General features: G+C 51.2%; 1 protein-coding gene across 17 annotated transcripts in view; it reads left to right on the plus strand.

Moving 5' to 3' along the window:
• GAS7 (growth arrest specific 7) overlaps positions 1-26,128 on the plus strand; it is a 203,031-nt gene that overhangs the window by 157,988 nt on the left and 18,915 nt on the right. For all 17 annotated transcript variants that reach the window (XM_081578304.1, XM_081578310.1, XM_081578313.1 and 14 more), the window contains 5 exons: positions 3,646-3,699; positions 11,531-11,620; positions 14,740-14,855; positions 17,598-17,672; positions 22,685-22,763. In XM_081578304.1, the coding sequence (XP_081434430.1) occupies positions 3,646-3,699; positions 11,531-11,620; positions 14,740-14,855; positions 17,598-17,672; positions 22,685-22,763 (414 nt within the window). The remainder of the gene's footprint in view (positions 1-3,645; positions 3,700-11,530; positions 11,621-14,739; positions 14,856-17,597; positions 17,673-22,684; positions 22,764-26,128) is intronic.

A 26,128-nucleotide genomic window follows, 5' to 3' on the forward strand; every position in this document is an offset into this window, starting at 1 on the left:
GGGTGGGCTATAGTCCATGGAGATCACAAAGAGTCAGACATGACTGAGTGACTAACACTTTCACTTGATAGAGGTTAGTAGCTGGGGCTGGAGAGAGACAAATCTTGATTTTGTATTGGCAGTGATAGGGCTGGAGGGGAGTATGTCCTCTAAGGACCTGACTAGGTGGTGGTGGAAATGTTTGGAGATGGGCTCTTTAAGAAAAGCTGAGACTGGAAAAATCAGCAGAGGTTTAGCTTGGTTGAAAATGATGGTAGGGGAACAGCATTCCAGGTGGAGGGAACAGCATATGTGGATGCTTAGAGGCAATGATTTTGAAAAAGCCATAGAGGCCAAGCGGGACTGTGGTTTACTGTGTTAACAAGTGTGGGGAAGGCGGAAGAGGAGGCCAGAGAAGTCCTCAAGGCTGTTTTGAGGAGCTTGGGTTTTGTGTTAATAGTGCTGGAGCCACTGAGAGGTTTCACATCGGGTTCTACCTGCTGAGGGTGTGGAAGCCAGATTCTTCACATGCAAGGAGACCAGGCTCAGAAGACATCACAGAGCCAGGGGCCCGTGGAGTCAGCTGGGAATGACCAACCACAGTTGGTCTGCCTCATCTGTCACCACCCTTGATAGGTCCTCACGGTGCCAGCCAAGCAGCCCAGGTGAGGCCAGGAAACCAGACTGGGGAGAGGTTAAAAAAAAAAAAAGGAGGAGAAAAACCTTCTCGAATCATAGGAAAGAGAAATTTTTTAAAAAAAACAAACTTTTGTTATGGACATTTGTAAGCAGTTATAAGAGTAGAATGAATATTATAATAAAGGAGCAATGGACCAATCATTTAACTTCAGCAGAAGACCTAGGTTCAATCCCTGTGTCGGAAAGATCCCCTGGAGGAGGAAATGGCAACTCACTCCAGTATTCTTGCCTGGAGAATCCCATGGACAGAGGAGCCTGGCGGGCTACAGTCCATGGGGTCACAAAGAGTCGGACACAACTTGGCAACTAAACGGCATCAGCAAATACATGCATATACACATACACATATATGTAAGATCCGTGGGGTGATAGTGTCAGGCCGTGTGCACACTCTGTCTCCTAACAGCCTTTTCTCTCAGCCTGTTCAAGTATCCATGATGACTGTGGCCTGAGTCTTTGACATTGAGGTTTGCCAGTGGTGATGTTTGAATACCTTGCACACGTTTTATAGGCCTTCTTCTGTTAAAAAAGAAGAAAAGGAAATACTGCCCCTCCTCCGTCCACCTTTTTGAGTAATTCTTTGAGGTTATTATTCATATTAACGCTCCAGTGGTCCCAAATTTGGGTGTGGAAGCCCCTTTGAGCTGATGTCTGTGTCCTTTTGTTATGTCACACCATTCGTCAAACACTTTTTTTACCTCCTGGCACGGCAGTTCCAGGTCCACCTGGCCTTTGGAACTAGTCGATTCTCCAAGGAGCCTGGGTTCCTTTTAGTGGGGCATCATATTAAAAACCACTTCTGTCTATGGCTATGCCGCCCTGAATGCATTTGATCTCGGAAGCTAAGCAGGGTTGGGCCTGGTTAGTACTTGGATGAGAGAAACCACTTCATTGTAGCAGGTGTTCTCAGTGTAGCTGAGATGTTGTTCCACCTGGGCCCTTTCAGTGGAGTGCTGCGGGATGTATGTCTATGTATGCGTACGTGTGTATATATACATGTATGTGATGTCTATGTATATGACATTCAAATAACGGGCACAGGTCACCAGCAACAAAGACGGAACGTGAGACCACCCGGAGGACCCTGTGACCCCCGTGTGCAGCACTAGTCAAAACTGCACAGCTAGGAGGGCAGAGACTGGCACCCTCACTTAGAACATCCCCACCCCCACCTCACAGTGCTATTACTTGCCCTCGTGTCCTGGCTGAGATTCTGGGGAGGAGGGTGACCTCTGTGTCCAGCATCATCCCAGACAGCCTTGGACACAACGGTCCCCAAGTCAGCGTGTGTGGATGACAGAGATGTTTCTTTGGCCCCTGCAGAGACACCTGGAAAAAATAAGAGATTGTCCCAGATTTCTAAGTGGAGGGTTGGGGAGGCAGGAAAGAGTCGTTCGGGCTTGGATGTCAGTTTGCTCTGTTTACCTGCCTGGTGTCTTTGGATACGTTGGTGTCTGCAGACCTCAGTGTCCTCATCTGTACAATGATGGTGATGCCAGTAACTTCCTGGGGTCAGGAGGACTCAGGGGGCAGGTCCTCAGCTAATCTGATGCCTCCAGAGCTCAAGGACCATTGGCAATAGGTAAAACTGAGGCTCAGAGCCGAGTTAACTTGATGGGATGTCCAGGCCAGTGAGTTCATCTTCTGGTCTATAAAACGATGATGTATAAAGGTCCCTTTGAGCTGAACAGTCCAGGGATGTCAGTTTTCAGTGGTGGACTTCACTTACCGGACATGGTAGGTCTGGGTGGAAGTGAGGGACTGAGGGTGGGTCTAGCGGGGAAGAGTCCGGGAGTAAGGGGACCATGGGCAGGAACTCCCTTAAGCTCCTTATTTTGCCTGATGAGCAGTTGGGTTCCTGAGGCAGGGGCTGGCTTCCCCGCACCCCCACAAGACACTCATCTTGCTGGGTGATCCAGGGCTGTGCTGGCCTGGGGATGGGAGCTGTTGGTTCCCTGGGGCTTGCTAGAGAAACCCCTCCATGCTTTTTCTGGGCCTTTCCCTGTAAAGGCCTAGCAGCCACTTTCTTCCATCCCACTAGAGACAGAATAAGGCTATGAGTCCCAGGACACACATGCGATGCTGCCTTAGGAGCCAGCCTGCTTCCCAGCTCGGCATGTGGCTCATGACAAGAGTGGACATCCCACGTCTTGCTCAGGAACCCTACTGAGTCCCTAATGTAACAGCTGATGGGACAGCAAAGACCCAGACTTGACCTTCCCCGTCAGGGCCGTAGACTCTCAGGATCATTGTGGTGTTTTCAGCTGGCAATCCTGAATTTTCCATTCCAGGGCCATCCAGGGTCTAGAGGCAAGCTGCTGAGGTCCTGTGGGCCCAGTGGTCCTTGGGACGAGGGTCTTCTTGCTGGCAAAGGAAAGACCTAAAAAGGCAACCCCAAAGTCTGAAGGGAAGCTGAAACATAGCCTCCCTGCTCTTGGGAGTATGGAGGGTGACAAGTCACGGAGGTGTGGCCGAGCACCCCAGTCCACAGTGCATGGATCCGGGGTGTGATATGTTGGACAAGGTGGGGAATTCGGAATAAGGTGTCTTGTTCTGAATCCCGTGCCAGGAGATGGTGGTCCACAGTCCACCTTAACTCTCTACCCCCAGGTGGATTCTGCAGGTGGAGACTGTGCTCAGAACTGCTTACCAGCAGAGGGCGGCTGAAGGGTTAACGCTCCCAGCCACCGATGGGGAGACGAGGAGGCAGACCTGCTTTGGAGCAGTTTTCTCAGAGCTCGTGTTGGAGGTTTCCTCCAATTCGCCTTCAAGCCAGGGCATGGAAGGCTCCTGCCTGCCCCTTCCTAGAACATGGTGACTTAGGGGTCAACAGCAGCTGAAGGAGCATCCTCAAACTTCCCTGGCACGGGGCTTTTAACCCATCCCTCCACCTTCAGGGAACCCGAAGGAAAAAGGATGTCCGATATGGAGAACAGCTCTGACGATGTTTCTTGCCTTTCTCCCCAGAACCTGGGATCCTCATCACCAAGCAAAAAGCAGAGCAAGGAAAACACCATCACAGTAAGTGGCTCCCGCGTGGCAGGTGGGGCGGCTGGCTGGGACTCTGGTCCACAGCTGGACTGTTGCCATGGCAATGGGGACCTCTGAGTGGAAGTGATGCCCAGCCTAGAATCTGGGAAGTTCTAAAGCTTCGATGTAGCTGAAGTTTCCCACCACACCCTGCCGCCCCCCACCCCCGCCCCCTGCCTTGCCCCTGCCCTTCTTCTGTTGATTTCTTATTTCACTTTTTCTCTCCGGGCAAACAAGTGGAAGGATGGTGCTTGGAATAATGCAAAAACCATTTTTCGCAGGGCGGGCAAGGGAAGGTGGTGTGCAGGAGTGGGTGGGAGGGGGTGGACTGTGCTCTGAGCAAGTGACGTGACGTGTAAATTACAGCCATGGCAGGGTGGCTTTTGTGCGGGGTAACTTCTGGAAGACGTCAAAGTTAAAAGCAAGAGAAAGCACCCTAAGAATAGAGTTCCTGATGGGGAAGCAGGCAGCCTCTGTCTAGAGCAGCCACACAGTCTCCCAGGGCTCTTCCTAAAGCCCGCCAAGACTCACCGCCCCCTCCCCACCCCATGGAGGCTGAAGAGGACCTCCCCCCATTTCCCTCCCTCCTGCCTCCGCCCCACATCAGCCTTGTGCTCGGGGAAAGCTGGCACTAAATGTCAATGTCCCTGCACACAGAGAAACAACTTGTCCGTCTGCTCAGACAGCCCAGAACTTGGAGACGGAGAAGTGTGGTCCTGGGTATGCGGTTTTGACCAAGTACTGCAGAGCTGGGACCGGGGGATGGGTCCCTCAGGCCCCATCACACAGTCCTTGCCATGCTGCCTGCCCCCACGGAGATGGAAGTGAGAGGGAGACCCCTGCCCCGGCTCGTGCAGGCTGCACATCCAGTTTGGAGGAGGAAGTGGGCAAGCAGTGACAACAGCAATCATAATTGCTGCCACTGTGTGTGCATTTATTATGCACCAGTAGGATTCTGAGCACCCATTCTAGTCTCCAGTCAGTGAGGCAGGGGTGGGTGATTGGACCAAGGTGGGTGTGGGGACGGGGAACCTAGACTCTGAAGCCAGGGTGTCAGTCACAGCACTTCTGAGCTGGGCAGCGACCTGGGGAAGCTTTCCTGACTTCTCTGTGTCTCAGTGTCCCCGTCCGCACAGTGGGGAGATGGTGAGTGTGTGTGCCCTAGGGATGGTGTAAGGACTGAGTGAGTCCATACCTGGAAAGCCCTTAGAATAGCTTGGCACATAGTAGGTGCTCAGTTCGCACTAGTCTCCTCATCACCCTATTTATAGATGAGGAAACTGAGGCACAGAGCATGACCTAACCCAAGGTCACACAGCTCGGAAGCATCAGGGCTTGAGACCTGCACCCCCTTTTTTTTAAATTAATTTTTATTTGAGTAGAGTTGCTTTATAATGTCAAGTTTCTGCTGAACAGTGAACTGAATCAGCTACATGTATACATGTGCTGTGTGCCCAGTCATGTCCGACTCTTGGCGATCCCACGGACCGTAGCCCACCAGGCTCCCCTGTCTGTGGAATTCTTCAGGCGAGAATACTGGAGTGGGTTGCCGTTTCCTTCTCCATCCCCTGTTTTTTGGATTTCCTTCCCATTTAGGTCAGCACAGGGTATTGAGTAGAGTTCCCTGAGCTCTACAGGAGGCTCTCACCAGTCACCTATTCTATCCATAGTATCAGTAGTGTATATATGTCAGTCCGCACCTCCCAATTCCTTCCACCCTTCCCCTTCCCCCTTGGTATCCATACGTTTGTTTCTATGTCTGTGTCTCTATTTCTGCTTTACAAATAAGACCACCTATACCACTTTTTTTTAGATTCCACATACATGAGTTAATATACAATATAAGCAAATACTGTGTATTAAAGCATATATGTGAGAGCTGAACTCTTACCACCGGCAGTGTCCCCCTGGAAGTTGCCCCCTGAGGTGGGGGACCAGGTGACTCAGGGTGGGGCCAGCGACCGTTTCCTTGTTACTGGAGCTGATGGGCAGGGCGTGGGAGACCCCCACCGCACCCCCCGGGCAGACCTCCCGTGGGTGCATCTTTGCAAAAAGCCCCAAGGGTGCTGGGGCAAAGTAGGAGCTCCTTAAGTTTCCTGAAATCGGGAGAAGAAAGTGCAAGAGAGGGAATATGTTAGCGTTGCAGAAGGAGAGTGAATAGAGAAGTGAAAGGGAGAAGCAGAGGGTTCTGCCTCCCTTGGGTGATGATGCTCCTCTCACGGGGTGGGGCCTGGGTCACCTACCTTGGTCTGCCTTTCCACCAGAGCTTAGGGCTTTGTCTTCATGGGCTGGGTGTGGCCCTGGGTCTCCTGGCAACTAACCTCCTCCATCTCTGCCTCACCACCTTCCCTCTTCCTTCCCACTGCCCTGCATCACTGCCTCTCATCCAGAGCCTCAGGGGTACTTGTTTAAAATGCGGGTTCCTAGGTTGGTCCCTCCAGGGTAAGGCTATAAAGTTCGAGTTGTAACCAGCATCCCCCAGGGGTTTAAAATAAACACTCAAGCCGTAGGGACTTTTTGCTGGGGAGACTGAGGAGGGGCACAGAGTGAGTGAGGGACACAGCCCCCTGGCTGTGTGAAGACCTCTGTACCTCTGGTCTCTCCCTTCCGCGGAGTACACTCCACCCGCAGCTCCTTCCTCTGAGCCCTGATGCTGCAGAGTTCATGGTTTCCCTGGGAGGAGATGTTGCAGGGGTGGGACCAAGGGCGGGGGGTGGAGCTGGGGCCCAAGCTTCCCTCCTCCTGGCATATGGGTTTGGGGTGAGGGTCTTCTCGCACGGTCTGACCCAAGGAACAGAGATTTGCAGGCCTGTGTGGCAATGACAGATACAACCAGGTGTCTGAGTCTGGCTGCCAGTGTGGCTGAGATGCAAGGACCTGGGTTTATTCCGATTCTCTGGTATGCCCCCACCTCCCCGCCCCACTGGGTCTGGAAGAAGTTTTGAAGAGGCAGACATGTGCACTGCTTGACAGCAGTGGAGCCCCGGGTAGGGCTGGCGGTGAGTGGGCTTGATTGGAAGTGACAGGCGGTGATGTCAGTTCACAGCCCTCGGCACCAACATCATGCATCAAAATCTAGAGGATTCGAGAACAGATGACAGCCAAGCCAGCCGGCCACACTCCTGCCCTAGAAAGAGGAGTCTGGGCTCCTCTGGTCCTCAGCCTTGGGTTCCTGTGGGGCCTGGGACCCTGGATGGGAGCTTGGAGGCTGGACGTGTGTGCGCTAGGGGGCATTTCTATTCTGCTTCCATAGGTCCTGGCTCTGGCTTTTGCCTCTGCTGTACCCTCCCCATTAGCCTCTCCCCAGGAGGAAATTCTGTAGAGCAAGGAGATCAAAGCAGTCCATCCTAAAGGAAATCAACCCTGAATATTCACTGGAAGGACTGATGAAGCTGAAGCTCCAGTTCTTTGACCACCTGATGAGAAGAGCCAACTCATTGGAAAAGACCCTGATGCTGGGAAAGATTGAGGGCAGGAGAAGAGGGTGACAGAGGTTGAGATGGTTGGCGTCACCGACTCAATAGGCTTGAGTTTGAGCAAACTCTGGGAGATGGTGGAGGACAGGAAGCCTGGCATGCGTGCTGCAGTCCATGGGGTGTGAAGAGTGGGACAGGACTGAGTGACTAAACAACAACAAAGGAGGACGTTCAGGGCCCACTTAAATGTAAAACCACCGTTATTTCTGTGCTGTAGGCGGCCTCTGCCTCCAGGGAGGCCTCCATGCTGGGCCTCCCCTCATGAGGCCCCTTGGCTGGGTTGCACTTATATTCAACAGCTCTTGCACCATGGTTGGATTCCTTTGTGGTGGCTGTAGCCCCCTTAAGACGCCCCCAGAGAGATTCTGGGGGCTACCCTTGTGGTTCTGGTGGAGCCCCAGCTGCTCAGCGGGCCCTGCCATTGGGAACAGAGCAGGCGTTACTACGTTTACTGGGGGCTGGAGTCAGTGCCCAAAGACGCTGCTGGTCGAGGGTGATGATCTTGGGAACAAGAGTGGGAGGGACCCCTGGAACTTTCCCCAGACAGTACATGGTAGAAGGCATCTTCTCCTGCTCCCCCATCCAACACCCCTTCCTACTTGCACCCTGCCTTGAATGGAGACATGACATAGTTATGTCTAAGTGTGTTTGAAGGTCATGTGACACAGGTTAAGGGCCAGGTTAACCTGGCTGGCTTCTGACCCTGGCTCCACCATTACAAATGAAGTTTACAATTATTCATTATTTCCTTTTTGCCTTCCTCATCAGGCTGTAAAACTGTCGAGGGCAGAGACCACCCCTTCTGTCTCTAGCCTCTATTCATTGTACTAACAAACACTGACAGCTCCTATCCCGTGGCTGTGCTGGGATACAGTGGGGAGCAGGGCAGTTTCCTCCTCTCCTGGTTCAGACTCTCTGGCAAAGGAAGAGAGATGCTACATAAGCAGTCAGGAGAAATACAAATGCACGTGTGCAAAGTGCTGGAAAGATCTAGCCTAGTGCGCGGCACCAGGTAGCCAGCCGTTCAACAAAGGTTTGCATGAACTGCGGACGAGCAAGTGTTCCTGGTACAGCCTCGTGGATGCAAATACTTCTGCGATCCTCAGTTAGTCAAATGAGGCCAGTGTGACCCAGCTCATGGGGTTGCTGGGAGGATGAAGTGAAGATCCACCAAAGCTCTTGGCAGGGATTCTCCCAGGAATTCCACAAGTTTTACAAGAGCCTCCCATGGTACCGTTGGTGAGGTGCAGTTCTGGAGATGCCCGCCAAGGGGGTGCAGGGCTCTGCGAGGATTCAGGAACATTCCTGTGAGATTCCTGGGCCGGAGAAACGTCAAAATCAGAGTTGACTGAGTGGAGACAGGCACTCTGGGGCCACTGGCCAGTCCATCTGAGGACTGATGCCCTCAGAGTGGCAGAAGCCACAAGCCCTCCCCCAAGCCCTCTCCCCCAGCCCTGTTAGCTTTCCTTCAGTGATGGTTACAAGGCCACTTGTGGGACCCCCTGCCTTCTAGACCCCGGACAGCACTTTCTAGAAGACCTTTATATCCCTTCTGAGTACCTTCAATCAATCTCCTACTCCATGATTCTTAATGCCCAGTGTAATGTCATAGTTTATTTGTCATTATTACATTTGCTTGCAATTGCCATGGGCTACATTATGAAACAAAATAAAGATGGGCTGTGATCATCATTATTTTTTGAGGCAAGAAAAGCTGGAACGTGAAATAAGGACCATGTGAGGCTGTGGAATCTGGCCCTGCTTTCCAGAAGGAGACTCCCTCTGGACATTCTCTGGGGTGTCAGCTTGAAAAGAGGGTTTGGGAAGACCATTGCCTGAGCTGGGCGTTGAGAGGCTGGCTATCCCCCGAGACTGCAGGCCAGTGATGCCTTGGGTGGCTGTGGGATGGGCATTGGGGGGAAACTCCCCACGCCAGGGTTGCCTTGGGCCCCCACCTGGACCTTGGTGGAATTCCATGTTCCCCCTGTCCAGGGCTCTCTGGCTCATCCCTGGCCATGGTCCTGCCTCCTGCATCATGTTCCCTTCCAGAGCGGGACTCTCTGCCCTTACATTGGCCAGATGCTAGTATCTGGGAAGAGGGGGCTCTTTCCTTGGCTGGAATTTCTCCTGTATTCTCCCCGCCAGACTGCAGGAGGAGGATTTACTGGATTTACTTCCAGCCTACCCCAAGCCCCTAAACCAGAGGCTGTGGCTGGAGACCCATGGACCTGACTCTATTGGCAGAGGTGTTGCTTTGACTTGCAAGGGGTTGTTGTTGCTGTTATTAACCATGAGTGAATTGCCAACATTGGAGAGGGGACTGGCAACCCATTCAAGTATTCTTGCCTGGAGAATTCCATGGGCAGAGGAGCTGGGCAGGCTACAGTCCATGGGGTCACTAAGAGTGACTGAGCAACTAACACTTTCACTTTCAAGCATTGAGATACTTCACGTATAAATCCTCATTCTCCACTACTGTCAAGTCATCACATAAGCTGACAACCCTGGACTCTTCATTCTGACTAGACAGCAGTTGGTGGGAGCTGAAAGGAATCTGCTCCCTGCCCCCACAGACAGACCCCCCCCTCACCCTACTGCACTTCTGAATGTGGAGGCTGGTCACCCCCTCAACCTGAGCTGCAGTTTCCATGACATGCAGCCTCACACTTGCTTGCATGGCTTTCTGGCAATGGAGTTTGTGGCTTTTATTCAGAACCTCAGGGATTTTCTGCACTGTTCTCCCCCTGAACATCTGATGACTCCCACTTCAGCAGTTGCTGGGATTGTGATGAGGGTTAAAGACTGCCAGGGCTTAGGCCTTGCCTTCCTGAGGCCTTGCAGCTCCCAGAACAAATTAGCGGACTCTCCAGGAGCAGATGCGGGGCTTGAAGCAGCATCAGCAGGGTCAGCGGCGAAGACACAGCTGCCAAGCAGGGAAAGCCAGGAGTGTTGCAGACAGGCTCGGGCAGAAAAGTCTGAGACAGAGCCCGGGAATCTCTGCACTGCTGTCTCCTGGGCCAGCTAGCCCCAGGCACATACCTGGGATTCTCATTTCAGATCTCTTTGTTCATAGAATGTATGTTGTTGTTGAGTTGCTAAGTCGTGTCTGACTCTTAGCGACTTGCAAAATGGACTGCAGCGCACCAGGCTCCCCTGTCCTCCACTGTCTCCCAGAGTTTGCTCAGATTCGTGTCCATTGAATCAGTGATGCCATCCAACTATCTCATCCTCTGCCGCCCCCTTCTCCTCCTGCCCTCAGTCTTTCCCAGCATCAGGGTCTTTTCCAGTGAGTTGACTTGTTGCATCAGGTGGCCAAAGTATTCAGCATCAGTCCTTCCAGTGAACATTCAGGGTTGATTTCCTTTAGGATTGACTGGTTTGATCTCCTTGCTATCCCAGGGACTCTCAAGAGTCTTCTCCAGCCCTGTAATTCGAAAGCATCAATTCTTCAGCACTCAGCCTTCTTTATGATCCAACCCTCATATCTGTACGTGATTACTAGAAAAACCATAGCTTTGACTATACGCACCTTTGTTAGCAAATTGTTGTCTCTGCTTTTGAATATGCTGTCTAGGTTTGTCATAGCTTTTCTTCCAAGGAGCAAGTGTCTTTTAATTTGATATATTTATAGAATATATATCCTGAGATAAAATTCACAAGGTAACCTCTCACCCAGGAGGCTCAGCCACTTAATTCCTTTCCCTAGAAGCAAATGATGTCATCCCAGAAATATTGCCAAATTGGTATCTATTCCTACCTCCTTTTTTTTTTCTTAACACCAAGACAACAAACCATAAATACTGTTCCACTTCTTCTCCCCAGCCACCCACCCACTTAACACTGTCCCCCACCTTCCTTATCAGTACAGAAGAACATCTTGCTGGGTCTTTCACCATGGATATGATTCCTATCCCTGTCTGTCTCATACTTTCTAATGATTCTCTTGCCGATGGACAGTAGAGTTGGGGTCCAGCCTTTTGCTGTGTAGACAGAGCTGTGGTGAAAACCATGTGCTTAAGTCCCTGTAACCATGTGCAGGAGTAGGAGAGAATCCTACAAGTAGAGTCACTAGTGGAGAGCTCTGGACATTTGCTGTGTTGTTAAGTCCTGTTGCCCTGCTCTCTAAGACAGTTTGGACTGATTGCATCCCCTGTGGGGTGGGGGTGAATGCTGGTCATCCCTCATTTGAATGCTGACCACCAGAGCATCCCATGATACCAGGGCATGTTCTCTAGCAAGCTGGCCCTGTAGGGGCTTCTTTAGTGCTGTATCCCGGGACCAAAGCCTCCCCAGCTTCTCCCAACCCTCTAGCCAAGCCATGTTCTCTCCTGTTCTGTACCTTCCAGATAAACTGCGTGACGTTCCCTCACCCAGACACGATGCCGGAGCAGCAACTGCTGAAACCAACCGAGTGGAGCTACTGTGACTACTTCTGGGTAAGTGGTGCTCCGTGTTCCTGTACTGTGGTCCCAGGGACCAGGAGTGGGCACCCGAGAGGGGCGGGAGGAGCCTTGGTCTCAAAGCAGAGCAACTTCTCCGGGTGAAACCTAACAGCTGACAGTCAGCTGAACACTGGAAGCTGGAAACTTAAGACTCACTTGGAGTTTAGATTATTCTGTAAACCTCAGAGAGTCCACAGGGCAAAATGGAAACTCCAGCCAGAATGCAGGTAAGCTGGAGGGTCACCTTGCCGCTCAGTGGTGACAGGAGACCAAAATCAACTCCGTGAAAGGAACCTGGGCTCCAGCCTGTTCTGTCGCTCTTGAAGTTGATCTTGGACAGGGCTTCTCCGGCAGCCTTCCTGTCTCTATCAAAGTCACCAGGAGTTTGGGTGCAATATGTAGGGAGCTCCAGCATGAGCAACTCTGTGGTTCCAGAGCTTTTGTGTTACTTATGGGAACCTCCAGTTTTGCAAGATGAGCAAGTTCTGAAACGGAATGATGGTGATGGTTGCCCAACAATGCAAGTATACTTAATGCCACTGAACTGTGCATTTAAAAATGGTTAAGATGATACATTTTATGTGTAGTTTTCCAGAATTAAACATCTTTTGACAGATGCCAAGTCCTACTCGGAAACTCTGGGAGTCCTCCTGGACATTTGTATTTTAAAGTTAACAAGGGCTTTAAAAATGAAATCACCTCATTCTGGAATCAGACAGTGGTGATGACTGTACGACCTGTGTATATATTAAAAACCAGCGATCGTACACAGGGGCTTCCCTGGTGGCTCAGCAGTAAAATATCTGCCTGCAATGCAGGAGCCACAGGTTCAATCCCTGAGTCTGGAGGATCCCCTAGAGAAGGAAATGGCAACCCACTCCAGTGTTTTTGCCTGGGAAATCCCATGGACAGAGGAACCTAGCAGGCCACAGTCCATGGGGTCACAAAGAGTTGAACATGACTGAGCAACTTAATTACCATCACCAATGGTACACCTAAAAAAATTAAGTTTTGCAAAGGCCCCAAGGAATCAGAAATTAAAAAAAGAAACTTTATAAAATTTTAACAACCATGCAGAATGGATTATCTACTCTTTTTTAGATTTGCTAACCAAGTGCATATTAAACAAAATTGCTTTTGTCTTCCACCAAACCTTTTGCACTTTAGAAGCTAGCCAGGGATTCCTGTTGCCCCATCTGTGTTTCTTCTAGATCTTCTGAGATGAGTACCGGGTAGGGATATTGTAGGAAGGACTCTGGCTCTGGGGACAGACACACCTAGAAATGGTGAAGAAAGAGCCCAGGGCTGTGGATGAGCAGGGACCAGAGTGTACGAGACCTCATAGGCTCCATCAGTGTGTTGTATTTTATTCTGTTTGCAGTATAAACAGATGGTGGAGGGTTCAAACAGGAACGGGACGTGATCTGATTTGTATGTGTCTTGGAACATGTATGCATGTTAAGTCATTTCAGTCGAGTCCAACTCTGTGCAACCCTATGGCTCCTCAGTTCATGGGATTCTCCAGGCAAGAATAATGGAGTGGGTTGCCCTGCCCTCCTGCAGGGGACCTCCCAGACCCAGGGATTGAACCTGCATCTCTTACGTCTCCTGCATTGGTAGGCAGATTTTCTTTACCACTGGCACTACCTGGGAAGCCCCATGTGTCATGTAGGGAAGGCAGGAGTGCCCATTAACCTCTGGGAGGCCAGGGAAGATGGTGGCAGCTGTGGAGATGGAGGGGAGGAGCTGAATTTGGAGGTGTCATCCAAAAAGAAGGCAGCAGGAAACAGAGCATGGGGCGTGGACCAGCTTGGACCCCAGGAATAGGTACCCTGGGAGCCAGAGGTCAGTGGAGGAAGGGGGGGTTGGAGAGGGAGGGGGTGTGGGCGATCCTGCCGCTGATCAGCACCATCCTGCTTCCATTTTGATTCAGACTCTCCTGGGACTCTGATACCTACCCCAGGGCTTTATCTCCCTGACCATCAAGACCTTTTCCTCCAACAGAAATTTCTCTGCTGACACAATCCTTAAAGCCCACTTCTTTGGGTCAGTTTTCCCAGTGTGGACAAATCGCTCAGCCTGTCCATCCTCTCTGGGAGCTGGATTGGGGATCACCGTTTTGAATACTTTTTCTTTGACTTTTTCATGAAGATGTAGCATTCATACAATGGAGTGCACACATCTTAAATGTACTTGGAGTAAGTTTTCAATGGCTAGAGCAGCTGCACTGTGATGTGGCTGAGACGTCAACCCTGGAAGCCTGCCCTTTTCCACTCCGGCAGTGGCCCCTCAGTCCAGCTTCTCCCCAGAAGTCACTGCAATCTTTTAGGCATGTGCATTGGATGGCACTGCCCGGCCAGTGCGAAAGAGGATAGCAAGGCTTGGGGTTGGGGGGTACCTGCCCCCGAGGTTATCCACTGTCTCCCAGCTCAGTCAAGATGCTAAAACTCCGCAGAGGATCTAGCCAGCCCAGCGGCCACCTGGTGCCTGTATTCCTGGCCACCTGCCCTTCCTTCTCTTCATTTCCAGGTTGAGGGGTTGAGAGGCACGGATGTGGGACAGCAGCAGTGGTCAGGTCTCAAGCATCCGGGAGCACGTTGGGGCACCGGCACCGGGAGGGACGTGAGTTGGGGCAGCCGAGACTACTGCCCTCTTCCTCCTTCTCAGGGTGAGGTCAGGGTTATTAGCGGATGCCTTGGGATCTCTTGAGAGTCCCTTGAACAGCAAGGAGATCAACCCTGAGTATTCATTGGAAGGACTAATGCTGAAGCCGAAGTTCCAATACTTTGGCCACCTGATGTGAGGAGCCGACTCATTGGATAAGACCCTGATGCTGGGAAAGATTAAGGGCAGGCGGAGAGGGGTGTTTCAGAAGATGAGATGGTTGGATGGCATCACTGACTCAGTGGACATGAATTGGAGCAAGCTCTAGGAGATGGTGAAGGACAGGAAGCCTGGCGTGCTGCAGTCCATGGGGTCACAAAGAGTCGGACACGACCGAGCGACTGAACAACAATGGGGTCTTTTCTGGGGTCTGTCTTCCCTACACTCCATTCCTCCCAGCTCCAGACGCTGGTGTCACCTAAGCACTCCTGCTTCTCTCTCCCTCCTAGGCCGACAAGAAGGACTCTCAAGGCAACGGCACGGTGGCTGGGTTTGAACTGCTGCTGCAGAAACAGTTGAAGGGCAAGCAGATGCAGAAGGAAATGTCAGAGTTCATCCGGGAAAGGTGAGTCCTGGGCCCTCCCCACTCCGGGGCTGGTGATGGCACCCACCATGGTCCCTGAGCCCAGGGTGGGCCCCCCACACCCATCTCTGTGCTAAGGGGAGTGCAAGACAGGAGTCAAACTAACGGGCCTTGGGACAAGTCTGGCCAGCAGATGTGTTGCTTTGGCCTATATAGTGTTTTCAAAGATTCAAACCAACATTAAAAAAAAATTGGTGGATTTCACATTAAAATCTGCATATCTGGCTTCTCTGGGGAGAGCGGAAAGTCTGGCTCCACGGCTGTGCATCCCTCATGCAGCAGTTGACTGGAGCTGGGGAGCAGCTGCCCCTGTGCAGGGAGCCTGTGCTTCCGGTTTGCCACAGTCTCCACCACTCCTTAATGTATCGCCATGAAGACTGCTCGGCTCCTTTGCTTATCTGTGCATGCACAGCTTCTGTTCTTTAATGTAACAAAAAAGGAGAATGTTACCTTTCTGTTCATCTTGAGTCAAAACCATGTCCCAGCCTTGGGCATCCAGAAACACCCACCCCTACCCCCATCTCTGCCTTTAGGGAACTCAGTCTAATGGGAGAGGTAAGGTCATTGTCTGACTCTTTTGCAACCCCCTGGACTGCCCACCAGGCTCCTCTGTCCATGGAATTCTCTGGACAAGAATACTGGACTGGCTTGCCATTTCCTCCTCCAGGAGATCTTCCCCACCCAGGGATCAAACCTGCGTCTCCTGCGTTGGCAGGCAGATTCTTTACTGCTTGAGCCATCAGCAAAGCCAAGGGAACAATGAATTCAGCCTAATGGAAGTGGGGAAAGTTACAGTGACAAGCTCCTTCTTCATCTCCCTCCCTCCCCAGGCTCTCCAAGTTATGAGACTCTATTAAGCCAACATTCACCTGCACACTCACACACATACGCATACCCCTCTCCCTCACACACATACATACACACAACTTCATATCTGGAATTTCGAAGGCACACTGGAAATATTTACAGTAAATGGCAATGTATTTTTGAAATAATTTTTTTTTGGCCACGCTGAGAGGCATGTAGGATGTTGGTTCCCCCACCAGGGTTCGAACCCACGCCCCCTGTATTACAAGCATAGAGTCTCAGCCACTAGACAGCCAAGGAAGTCCCTCATTGTTTCCTCTTTTATTTACAGTAACAATAATCCAGTAACAATTCTATGGTATGTAAAAGCACCTGCTTTCCTTTAGGAGGCCTATTTTCTATAGGTATAATCAAATCTTTGCTTTATGACCCATGAAACAGGTAGGAAATTGCGAGATTGTGTAGTTCAGGTGTCAGAAAACAATAGTAGAAAGCAAGCCAAGAGGAAAATGGCTAGAAAAGCCAAGTTTGAACACACTTGTGGTCTATGCTTTCATAAAGACGTCACATTAACAAATAAATGGGACCATACCTGCGAGAACCCTGGTCTTCCCTGGGACAGGTGGACTCCTGAGACCTTTCTCAGTCCACCTAGGGTCTCCCAGGGGCACGTTTCAGAGCCAGGAAGGGTGGGACCTGAGGTGCAGAGGAAGAGCTGGGCCAGGGGGGAGGCCAGCCGTCTGGTGAACCACGTGACCTCAGCTTAGGGGAGCGAGGCTGGCACCAGCCCTGGAGAAGACAGGCCTCGTGCCCGGTGCACACAGTTGGCATTGCTGAACCTTTGAAGCTAAGAGTGTGACATGGTTTTGACATGGTTAGATCTGCTTTCTTGAGAGATCTCCTGGCTGGAGGCTGCAGGCTGACTGTCCATGTCCTCCTGGGGAGAGGAGGGACTAAAGACTCGGTGGATGGAGAGGAAGCGAGGGAGGCAGGCTCGAGAGAATGTGGAGATGGCAGAGGTGGTGGTGAGAGGACTGAGACTGGGCCTCTCAGCACTGACGTGGGAAGTGATCGTGACCCCGAATGCTGCCTGGAGACTCAATCAGGTCGCTCTCTCTACATCCTTGCACACTTCAGCTCCTGAGAAGCCAAGAAGCAAGTGCTGCAGCCCTGGGAGCATCTCTGGGTTTGTTTCATTTGCCCATTGATGGACTAGGGGCCTCTGTGAGGCCCCAGCCGTCTGGCCGGCTCTGGTCGTCACAAGCATGGCTCCTCAGGGGACCGCTTAGACAGTGACTAATACCATGACAACACGTTTTACAGAGTTGTGGCAGATAATACAGACCCCTCCCCAGAGAGCTGCCTTGAAAATATGTCAAGGGCCTGCTGGAAGTGAAATCCAAGGCAACTTCCCTCTCCAGGGATGTGGCATCCACTGGGCACCACTGGTTTCCATGGAGATGCTTGCACCCTGCAGGCTGGGAAGTTGGCAGCCTTGAGGGCTGGGAGAACGTGGACAGGGTTCTCTTCCTGCTTCTTAGGAGCTGTGGCTACCTTGCAGGCTCTCATGCCAGAGCTCTCACCAGGGGGCAGGGCAGCCGTGGTGTATTACCAATTACATCTCTTCATTTAAGTGTTTGCCATGTGTCCAGCCCTATGCTGGGGGCTATGCAGGTGACCACTTTTCATCCTCATAGCCTAGTACACAGGTGCCAATGCCCCACTTTGCAGATAGAGGTTCAATTTCGTTCCTTCATTCAGTTTATGTTATACACCTACTGTGAATCAGGTGGAAAGACAAGAGCTACATACTCACAGAGCTTATGGTCTTTACATGGTTAATAAACAGCAAGGCTGTAGGTTGGATCCACAGTCTAGCTCTAAGGAGCTGACATGTTGGGTTTTCTCCCTTTGTAGGATAAAGATTGAAGAGGAATATGCGAAGAACTTAGCTAAGCTCTCTCAGAACTCCTTGGCTGCACAGGAGGAGGGGTGAGTATGAGGAACAGTGATGGGGGTAGGGAGGGAGAGGGACACTCAAGAAAGGGGAGGATCCCTTTTCACTGATCACTGGTCATTGCCATGGTCCCATATGGATGGGGAGATCTCCATACACCTGGCTGAAGGTGGGCGCCCATGATTCAAAGTGGGCATTCATGGTTCATGGTGAACATTCTTGGTTCAAGGTGGGCATTCATGGCTCCAGCTGACCAGCCATGACTCCAGGTGTGGGTATCCACGCTCAAGGTTGCACTTCTACATTATTTACTCATTAGTGGCCAAGGGCCTCCTGCCAGATGCTGAAGTTTGCCAGGACCCCCCTCTGCCCTTGCCCCAGTAGCTGGGAACCAGCCTGCAGACTCCCACCCCTGCTCTTCTGTCTCTGAGAGCAGACTGACAGGAAACTAGATGTGGGAGGATTCCACACCCGGCCCCTTGGTTAGAATTCTCTCCTAGGGGCCTGGGCCCAGGCTTCCCTCACCCTCCAGCTGTGACCATCCAGACCTCCTTGAGTGGGAGCTGGACTGGGGAGGCCTGGCCCCACCCTCCTGGCCACAGAAGGGTCCCTAGTTGGAGGAAGACTGCAGCCTTCTCCACTCTGTATGTTAACAGAGTTTCAGCCTGCTGGTGGGAATGCAGAATGGCATAGCCGCTATGGAAAAGAGTTTGGCAGTGCCTCAGAAAACTAATCAGAACTCCCATAGGACCCGACAAATTCCACTCCTAGGTTTATATCCAGAAGAACTGAAAGCAGATATTCAAATATATGTACATGCATGTTCATAGCAGCATGATTCATTATAGCCACCAAGTAGAAATAACCTAACTGTCCATCAAGGATGAACGCATAAGCAAAATTTAGCCTGTTCACATTAGCTATATGGATATACGAAGGAATGTTGTTCAGCCGTAAGAAGGAATAAAGTATTGATCCTCGTTACCATGTGGATGAACCTCAAAAACATTATACTGAGTGAAAGAAGCAAGATGCAAAGGTTGTATGTCGTAGGATTCCATTTAGAAATGTCCAGAATAGATCAGATCCATGGAGACAGAATGAAGATTGGTGGTTATCAGCAGGGGTTGGGGGAAAGGGGACTGGGAACAACTGTTTAATGGGTGCAAGGTTTCCTTCTGGGGTGTGTGTTCATCTGCTCAGGTTGCTATAATAGAATACCATAGGCTGAGTGACTTAAGCCGTATGACTTAAGCCACAGAAATTTAATTAATCCCAGTTCTGGAGTCTGGGAAGTCTAAGGTCAAGGTGCTGGCAGGGTTAGTGTCCCGTAAGAGCTCTTTCCTGTGTTGCAGATGGCTTTCCCTGGTGAGGAGAGAGAAGAAACTCTCTGGTATCTCTTCCTATGAGGACACAAATTCTATCAGATCAGGGCCCCACCCTTATGACCTCATTTAACCCTAATTACTTCCTTAGAGTAACAGATAAATGTCCAAATAACAGCCACACTGTGGGCTAGAGTTTCAACCTGTGGATTTGGGGAACACAAGCATTCAGTCCATCACAGGGTGATATTGATAAAAAATGCTTTGGAACTAGATAGAGGTGGTAGTTGCCCAGGATGGCGAATGTAGTAAATGCTTGTTCTCTTTGAAGTGGTTGATTTTTTAAAAAATATTTCTTTGGCTGTGCTGGATCTTAGTTGCAGCATGTGGGATCTAGTTCCCTGGTCAGGGGTAAAACCCAGTGCTCCCCTGCATGGGAGCACTGAGTCTTAGCCTCAGGCCACCAGGGAAGTCCCCTGCTTACATTTGTGTTAAGTGAATTTCCCCTCAATCACAAAACAAAACCAGAATCTCAGGAGGTAAGAGTTGAAAGGCCCCCCGAGGTCCTCTCTCTAGTCTGACCTCCCTGCAGTGCAGTCTCCATTTGAATCCCTCCTATGAAGGGAAGTGAGCCCCTGGGGATGGAAGATACTCTGTCGTAGTCATCAGAGAGCCGTGATGTTGATCAAGCCCAAATCTGCCCACATGTCTTCAATCCTCCAGGGAACAGGGCTTTGGCAACCAAATGTAGCTTTGATTAGGGCCTCTTCAAGGCTCGCCATGCAGCCAAGAGGTTGGAATGGTTTTCACTGACCCAGCAGGCCGCAAGCCACAGGATCGCCCTACATGGCCAATGTCTCTTCCAGGGACATCAGTGAAGCTGCCTCCAGCCTTCTCCTTCTCCATGTACCCAGCCTGAGACCAGGGCAGGAGGGGACCCGTGAGGGAGTCTCCCCTCTGAACTGGGGATGGGGCTTTCCTAAGTGTTCCTATGCCCTGCAGTGCAGCACTGCTGCTCCAAAGAAATTCCCCCTCCTCAGCCGGGGCCGCTGCCAGAGACACTCCGTCCTGCCCACACGCATGGCATGTGCTCCCAGCTGCACAAGTTCAGAGTCAGGCCTCTCCAACATGCTGTACACATGTGCAACCGCAAACACAGGCAGTCCGCCACACACTCACAGTCATGGATCAGCATTGCTCACCTGCAGCACAGCTGTGAACACATACCCCATCAGCCCTGTACCCACATCCCACTCCCACACACACGCTTCTTCCAGGAGGCACACGGGCCCCCGTTCACAACCTGCAGCCCTGCCACTTTGCATTCACACACGGCTTTGGATATCAGCCCGTCCACCTGAAACTTTCAGAGCATGATGCTGGAGCCTAGAGGTGTGGGGTAGCCTAGGAAGATGCTGATGGGGAGACTTGAGTTGCCCTCAGATTAGATTCCACAGGGTGTGTGCAGAATAAACAGAATCAGGAGATGTATCCTGCCTTCAGTTTTGCTCTCCTGTGTGGAAAGGAAATAGGATTTTGGTCTTTCCTGGTTGGTAATTGTAACAGTAACATGGATTTTGATTTAGCAGGCCCCCGATGGTGTTCTGGAACAGAAATTACATCTTGGGGTTTTTGTTTGTTTGTTTTTTCCCATCAACTTCTTATCACTATCTTCAATGAGAGAATTTCTAAAGGGCTTTTTTCCTGAGTTGTGACGTGGCTCCGAGGCTGGCTAGGTTATTGCAAGGCGGCTGGACCAGCTCAGATAGGCCCGTCCACGTGTTTGGAGTGATGTCCTCCTGCCTGTGGGGGCCCAACCTGGCAGTGGGGCCAAGGACATGGTCTTAAGTGTGAAACTGTGCTTCCGCCTTTCCTCCCAATAGTCCAGATGACAGTCTCAGGCCACTGTCACCGTCCCTGGGCCAGTTACTGACCGTGTGCTTTGCTGACAGCTGCCTTACAAACACTCAGCACCAGCAGGGCTTCTGGGCTCTTGTTCAAATCTCCCGCAGACTGGCGAGTAGCTTAGCTGCAGGGAGAAATGCCCTCCTTGACCCCACTGTCATGGAGCTCCCACTTCTCCCAGGACTGCTTCTGTGAGCAGTTGACTTTTACCCTAGTGGTGCGATCCATCTGGAGGTCACCTGTGTGCGTGGCATAGGGTCAGGGGCAGGGTTTCTTTTTCCCTATGGATGTAGAGTTGTCTCTGCACCAGGTGTTGAAAGGCTGTCCATTTCTCCATGAAGATGCTTGGCATCTTTGTTGCACATACATCACCTGTATTTGGGTAAATCTTTTTCTGGACGTGGTATTCAGATCCCGTATCTGTATGACTCTTACGACCCCTTCCACTCCCTCCTTCCCCCCACCCCAGGCCCTCTACCCATCTGCTCAGTCAGGTGAGGGGACAGGCCACCCAGCATGGCCCCAACCCAGCTCCCAGGAGCTCAGGCCCTTCAGGCCAAGACAGCTGTCAGCAGCTTGCATCATCCCAATTCTCTGTCCCTTCTCAGGTGGGCCCCCCACCCAGGATCACCCAAGGGGACCTTTCTTTGCTGTCTGACTCCTAGATAAAATCAGTCAGGCACTTGCCGTAAACACCCACCCTGGCCTGAGCCAGCACCACCAGCAGACAGGCCTGGACTCTGATCAGAGGGATTCATTCTGTTCTGTTGGGTAATTTTCAGCTGCTGGCTGCTCGGCTCAGAACCCAGAAGCCTCGCAGCAGGCTGTCTTTTAATCAGGTTTTGCCACTCGAGTTTAATGAATTCTCTGGGGGAAGTGGCTTTTTGATGAAAGGAAGTCAACTGACCGTTCAGCCCTGGAATACTGGCTGGGTGAAGAGGTCTCGAGCAAGAATGCAGGGGTATCAGTGGGAAAGTCAGAGAGGTTCACGAGTTCTCAGTCAAGGAGACTGGAGCGTGGGGGCATGTGTTCAAAAGTCCAGGGGACTTTAGGAGATTGCTTGTACTTGGAACATCTCCTTCAAGTGGAAAAGCGATTTAGTTTAGAGGACTCTGCCATTCTCTGGTTGGCTGTGGGCAGCACAGGGGCTCACCGTCCAGAATCAGTTCTAGAGTGTGGGTGGAGAGGCCGTGTTCCTGAAGATGGGTATGGCGAGCCTTCTCAGCTGTGTGGGCGGGCCTAAGAGGTCCCTAGACCCAGGTGGTCCATCTTTGCCCTCCCCCCTCAGAAATCAGGCCACTGGAGGTTTGCCTGCAAGCAGGGCTGTGTGATACCTTCTGTTAGAGAAGGGCTTCTCCCTGGAAAGGCATCCATTCTCCTTCCTTGTTTGCCAGCAGGTGTTTGCACCCCTCAACAATAAACCAGGGAGGGTGATGGGAAGGTAGGGGACAGTCATGGGACAGGTATCAGGGCCCTCATGACACTTAGCCCCTACCACCCCCATCTCCCTAGTCCTCTGGGCTTCTGGACATTTCCCAGGCACTTGACTGGCCGCTGCAGTCGGTTCTCTCGGCTCCAAGATGCTCAGCTCGTTTTGGGATGGCTCTTCCAGTCCCGTAGGTCAAGGCATGGTCCTCATGTTTGTTTTGTGCCCGACCTCCTCCTCATCCAAGTCCATGCCTTGGTCTCAGGCGTCGTACATTCCCCAGGGGCTCGGAGTCCAGCCCCACCATCCCGCCTCATGGGGGAGGGCTGTGGCCTCTGACCTGAGGTCAGCGCATCCGTCCTCGAGCCTCACCGTCTCCTTGGTGTTGCAGCTCCCTGGGAGAAGCATGGGTGCAGGTGAAGAAGAGCCTTGCAGATGAGGCTGAAGTTCACCTCAAGTTCTCTGCCAAGGTAACCCCCTCCCGCGATTGGTCTTACACACCCATGTGCAGCTGCCTCTCCAGTGTGTGGTGTTGCCCAGTTTCCATGGTGTAAATTTCAAGAGTCAGGAAGAGATGCTAGCATTAGATGGTTGCTCCCCTGTACCAACAAAATAGCGACAAAAGCCATACACATCCATCAAGAGTGCAGATAATAGTCAGATGTCATTATTAGGAGGGTAGGAGGGTATGAGGGTATGTGTTAGCTTTGTTTTTAATACAGTTTGTTAATTTTAAGCTTAGACCATTTAATTTTTAATACTGGTTGTTCTTTATTAATCAACTCACAAAATTCCTCCAAGTTTAACCTTGGGCTATGGTGAGCCTTGGGCTTCCCTGGTGGTAACTCAGATGGTAAAGAATTCGCCTGCAATGCAGGAGACCCAGGTTCAATCCCTGGGTTGGAAAGATCCCCCTAGAGAAGGGAATGGCTTCCCACTCCAGTTTTCTTGCTTGGAGAAATTCCATGGACAGAGCAGCCTGGCAGGCTACAGTCCATGGGGTTGCAAAGAGTCAGACACGACTTAGTGACTTAGCACAGCACAGAGTTGATTTACAATGTTGTGCTGATCTCTGCTGTATAGCAAAGTGACTCAGTTATATACATATAGACATTCTGGTTTTTTTAGGGCTTCCCTGATAGCTCAGCTGGTAAAGAATCTGCCTGCAGTGCAGGAGACCTGGGTTCGATCCCTGGGTTGTGAAGATCCCCTGGAGAACAGAAAGGCTACCACTCCAGTACTCTGGCCTGGAGAATTCCATGGCCTGTCTAATCCATGGAGTCGCAAAGAGTCGGACATGACTGAGCGACTTTCACTTTCAAAGACACTCTTTTTAAATTTTCTTTTCCATTATGGCTTAGCACAGGATATTGAGTAGAGTTGCCTGTAAGCCCACACTTTAAAATTGAGGGTACACCACCTCCTTTACTACTTGAAGGTGGCATCCCGCAAGATGGCTGCTCTTTCCCGAGATTTCCACACTCAGCACTCGCTAGTCCTATCTCTTTTCTAGTGCTTTTCCCACAGCAGTTGCATTTCTGGGCTTTGTGCACTGTTAGGAGGACAGGAAACTGGCTTTGTTTCTGGGTCTCCCACCCTGCCCCATGATGATTTTCTACACACCAAGGGCAGAATGAATGACTCATACAGCTGAGATGTGCGAAGGAGCTTCACAAAGAGCTGAGGTGGGAGGAGAAACAGTGCCATTACCAGCTCCCCGCTCCTGAACGATGCTGGTGCCCCGAGAGGGAGTTGACACCCAGATGTGAGTGAGAACTCCTGTACCAACAAGGGCACACTAACCTCAGACACCAAGCATTTCACGAGGAAATTGCCTCTCAAGCCTTGGGAGAGAAAGGAGCCCCATAAACGAGTCGCCTTTGAACTTGTATACAGAGCAGTGAGTTATTTTTAAGCTGTAGATCATAGCAGTGTTCCCTCTAGGTCTCCCTCCTGCTCCCCACACATCCGGCAGCTCCAGTCTCTGCGGTGGCAGAAACCTCCATTGACCATGAGATAAATGGTGAGGCTGTGTTGTGAGCGTCGTGAGCATTGGGGATGGGAGCCGTTTCTGCAGGCTTCTAAATGGTCACCTGCTGGATCCCTGGGAATCCTGGTGGCCTTTACTCCCCATCAGCAGGCCCCTGATTCTCAATCATTTGTGAAGTACTCACTGGGTGACAGAGCCCTCCCCCATGCAGTTTTCCTGTAATCTTACCTTTTACTACTGCTACTTACTGCACTGGTGGCTCGGACGGTAAAGAATCTACCTGCAATGCAGGAGACCTGGATTCGATCCCTGGGTCGGGAAAATCCCTTGGAGAAGGGAACGGCTACCCACTCCAGTATTCTGGCCTGGAGAATTCCATGGACAGAGGAGCCTGGTGGGCTACAGTCCATGGGGTTGCAGAGTCAGACACGACTGAGCAAATTCTTACACATACTCACAGCACTACTTCTAGTCACCAAATGTTTGGGTTTTCCCCACACCAGCCAATTCCCTGACTCCAGCTGGGGGTCCTACAATGTAATTCACTTCTGACACTTAACTGCCTGGGGCTCGAATTCCTACAGGTTAAGGACTCAGTCCCACAGGGCCACCCTTGCTTCAGACGGCTGTTATAAGTAGTGGATCACCAGGTTACTCACAACTTCTGTCCCGCTTGGCTGCAAATCAGGGTTTTGAGTGATCCCCTCATCAGGTTTGGTTATTAGAAGAGCTCATGAAACTCAGGGAGATGCTTATTAGGTTGATCAGTTTATTATATATTAAAGGGTATGATAAAGGCCACGGATGAAGAGATGCTCAGGGTCAGGTAAGAAAGTGTCCTGAGTGCAGGAGTGTCTGTCCCCATGGTGCTGGGGGTGCACATCACAGCACGTGGGTATGTTCGCCAACCCAGAACCTCTTGGGCCCTGTGATTTTTGTGGAGGTTTCATCACATGTGCTGTGTGTTAGTCGCTCAGTTGTGTCTGACTCTCTGCAACCCCATGGGCTGTAGCCCACCAGGCTCCTTGTCCTTGGGGATTCTTTAGGCAAGAATACTGGAGCGGGGTTGCCATGCCCTCCTCCAGGGGATCTTCCCAACCTAGGGATCAAATCCAGGTCTCCCACATTGCAGGTGGATTCTTTACCATCTGAGCTACCAGGGAAGCCCACGAATACTGGAATGGGTAGCCTATCCCTCTTCAGGGGATCTTCCCAACCCAGGAATTGAACCAGGCTCTCCTGCATTTCAGGCAGATTCTTTACCAGCTGAGCTACCAGAAAAGCCCTCCGTCACATAGGCATAATAATTATCAAGTCAGTCTCCAGCTCCTTTCCTCTCCCTCCAGGGGATCAGAGGAGGGGGCTGAAAGTTCCAATCATGGCCTGGTCTTTTTGGTGACAAACCCCCATCCAGGAGCCCAGCCAGACTCGTCTCATAAGAAATTCTAAGAAATGTAGGAGTTTGGTGTCAGGAACTGGGCTCAAAGACCAAATATTAAACCAGAAGATGCTCTCCTAGCACCTTTGTTATTTAGGAAATTGCAAAGGCTGTAGGAGTGCTGGCCAGGAGCTAGGGATGAAGATCAAAATAAATATGTTAGCATTTGGTTGGCCAAAAAGTTCATTTGGGGTTTTCTGTAACATGGGAAAATCAGAACATACTTTTCGGCCAATCCCATATATCACAGTATCACGGTTATGTGAGTGTCATGTGCGGGATGTAACTCATCTCCCTCAGTTGTATCAGCCATCATTCAAGACAAATCGCCATTTCACAAATGAGAAGGAACAAAGAGGTTAAGTCACAGCCCATGGTCACACAGCCAAGTGGGCTCAGCTACTGAG

The sequence above is a fragment of the Giraffa tippelskirchi genome, chromosome 3 (genome assembly GCF_054371585.1).
Source record: "Giraffa tippelskirchi isolate mGirTip1 chromosome 3, T2T-mGirTip1v1.2.pri, whole genome shotgun sequence".
Classification (NCBI taxonomy): Eukaryota; Metazoa; Chordata; class Mammalia; order Artiodactyla; family Giraffidae; genus Giraffa; species Giraffa tippelskirchi.